At 37.6% G+C, this 2,695-nt stretch overlaps 1 protein-coding gene across 1 annotated transcript; it reads right to left on the bottom strand.

Moving 5' to 3' along the window:
• Nucleotides 1-283: 283 nt before the first annotated feature.
• On the bottom strand, nt 284-2,152 carry LOC6641778 (protein transport protein SEC7). Its single transcript, XM_023175511.2, has 3 exons — nt 1,927-2,152; nt 1,218-1,694; nt 284-624 (listed from the first exon to the last, which is right to left on the bottom strand). The coding sequence occupies exons 1-3, from the start codon at nt 1,982-1,984 to the stop codon at nt 386-388; spliced, it is 774 nt and encodes a 257-aa protein (XP_023031279.1). The 5' UTR covers nt 1,985-2,152; the 3' UTR covers nt 284-385.
• Nucleotides 2,153-2,695: the final 543 nt, after the last annotated feature.

Raw genomic sequence — 2,695 nt, 5'->3', positions numbered from 1 at the left:
TTCTGAATAGTGGTGGTCTCCCATGAGTTGGCACTTTCACCTACGCCTGTGCAACGCCCTTGGCCTTATCGTTGGACCCGCAATTAAACAATTATGCGAAAATAACTGAAATGCTCTCACCTTTCTGGCTTGTCACTTGTGTCTTTATAGAGTAGTCGTAAGTATGCCATAAATAGCACCTAAGTAACACCATACAATCACAATCACAGTCACAATCACAACCACAACACACAAACGCACCTCATAAATTGTAAAATAATCAAAAGAAAGACATCGGTAGACATATGGGGCCATATATCGTGTATACTACATGCATATGTACATTATGTATTTGATATTGAGGAGGATTACGACCCACAAATAAAATGTTATTAATTAGGCGGAATTAAAAAAATGAGAGTACAAGTGACAGTAGTGACGCCAACATTGTCCATTCAACGTTCGTTGAACTAGCTATATTTGTCCAAACACTATTTGATAGATTTATGGGTCCATTGCAGGTATTCTCTTCGCATTGGTCACATCCGAGAATATTCCATGGATCATAGAGATTTTCACAGGCAGCCGAACGATTACTACTCATTGCCACTGTACACCCGCGATTCGTAATCACTGTGCCATTCACTAAGGAAGAGAGTAGATAAAGTGACAAAAATAGTTAAAATTCAAATAAAAATAGCAACAAGATCACATAAAGTTATTTGTTGATGTCTAAAATTAGCTATGCAAATATCGGGAAAGTAACTAGATATATATCAAATAGTTGTTACTCTATATAAGACAGATTCCAGCAATTCTGATTGATAATAATTGAATGGAATTTCTTAAAGTTTAAAAGATTCCATAAAATCATTAATAGAAAGTCTGAGCTAAAATTGCTACTAACAATTGCTTATCGATTATTTGAACTATTAAGATAAGGTCAGGTAATTTTAGAATAATTAGGTTTTACACAGTTGTGTAAGTTGTTAAAGATGCAGTTACATAAATAGCTTAAACTAAATGATTCGTACTAAAGCAATTGCTAGCATTTTAATTCAGTTTAGTCATGGAGAGAAATACATTCCTAAAGTTGTTTTACTATTAGTTTTGAGAAAAGAAACGCTTGAAGAAGATTTAGCTGAATTATAAGAAACATAAATAAGAAATTATCTGAAGTATATGTATTTATCTGCCCAATATAAAGTTATTTAAGAAATATTTTAGGATCTACTTACGTTGAAGTCTTACTGTATAGCACACAGCATTCGGTGTATCGATTATTTGTTGCCTGGCGACCACACGTCTTCTCCGGCGATCATCATAGTCATCTTCCTCTTCCTCCTCTTCTTCTTCCTCTTCATTGGTTTCTTCCTCTTCTGGTTCACTATCAACTTGAGCGGGAGCGGGAGCGGGATTTTGAGCACCACCATTACCTGGCATAATACCCACAGTGGCCGAGTCATTGCTATCGTAATCTTCATCATCATCCTCATCTTCGTCTTCGCTTTCATTTCCACCTCCTGCTGGTGGTGGTGCTGCTGGACTTGGACTCGGACTGGGACTGGGACTGGGACTGGGACTGAGACCAGGGCTTGGACTTGGTCCTGGACTGGAGACAATTCCATTTTGTGGCGGTGGACTGCATACCTCAATCTCTAGATCTGCTAAGTTTGCATACTCATCACAATCCTCACAGGTATAGCAACGCAATGCTGTGAAAATACATTTACACAAGACCTTGAGTTTGGTATATATGTACAATATAACCACATTTGTTTATCTTTATCGGAAATATGTTATCTGATAGGCAGGTTTTAGTCATGCAATCGATGGTGCATGGGTTCAATGTTGCGTATGAGTAACTTTCGGGTCAATCAATTAGCATAGCTTATAGCATGATTTATGACTGTGGCGATAAATTTTCTCACCTTGTTACCTACCTACCTGTTATACAGCTGAAACCACCAGCTAGAAATATCAAAAATAACGCTACAAATTGCATTTTCCCACAATATATGTGCGTGTATGTGTTTGTGTGTTGTTTATCGTGCGCGTCTGAGTGTGCTTTCAATTTTCCTTCGTCAAAAGTCGCGGAAAATGCAAATTCCTGGCGTTTTTTTTTTTCGTTTTTTTTTTTTGTTTTCTTTGCGCCTTGCTGTCGTGTCAACAGCAGCTACCGAAAATTTAAATTGAACTGGTTGACTGGAAGCAACGACAACGATGCCGCGTTCTTCTATCAGAATTGGCCCAAATCATTTGCGGCAAAATGCCAAAACATGTCGCTACAAGGCATAGCCATCGCCGTCGTCGTCGTAGTCGTTGCCAATGATAGCATCACCAAAGTGTTTCAAATTAAATGCGTAAAGATGATGATGGTTGGGATGGTTGGTAAGCAGAGAGCACGGTGCGGCAAACGGCACATCGTTGTCTACATGAGTAATGGAAAAATTATCTTTGATTGACAAAAAAGAAATACACGAAAATGAGCAAAAATACACACAATACAACGAGACAAGTTCAGAGCATTGAAACTGATATACAACTTCACTCAACTCCTCTAAATCACTCAAGCATCTGCAATAGGTCACTCAAAAATCTATCTCAGTTTCCAGAAGTAAGTTAAAAACAAGAACTCTTACACAGTCTTATATAAATATTTCAAGAGTATTATATTGTAAAAGTGAAAGGGTTTGGATCTGTATAAATAACTTAA

The sequence above is a fragment of the Drosophila willistoni genome, assembly GCF_018902025.1.
Source record: "Drosophila willistoni isolate 14030-0811.24 chromosome 2R unlocalized genomic scaffold, UCI_dwil_1.1 Seg200, whole genome shotgun sequence".
Taxonomy (NCBI): Eukaryota; Metazoa; Arthropoda; class Insecta; order Diptera; family Drosophilidae; genus Drosophila; species Drosophila willistoni.
Note: the sequence above shows the minus strand (reverse complement) of the source record. Positions and strands in the feature narration are given on the sequence as shown.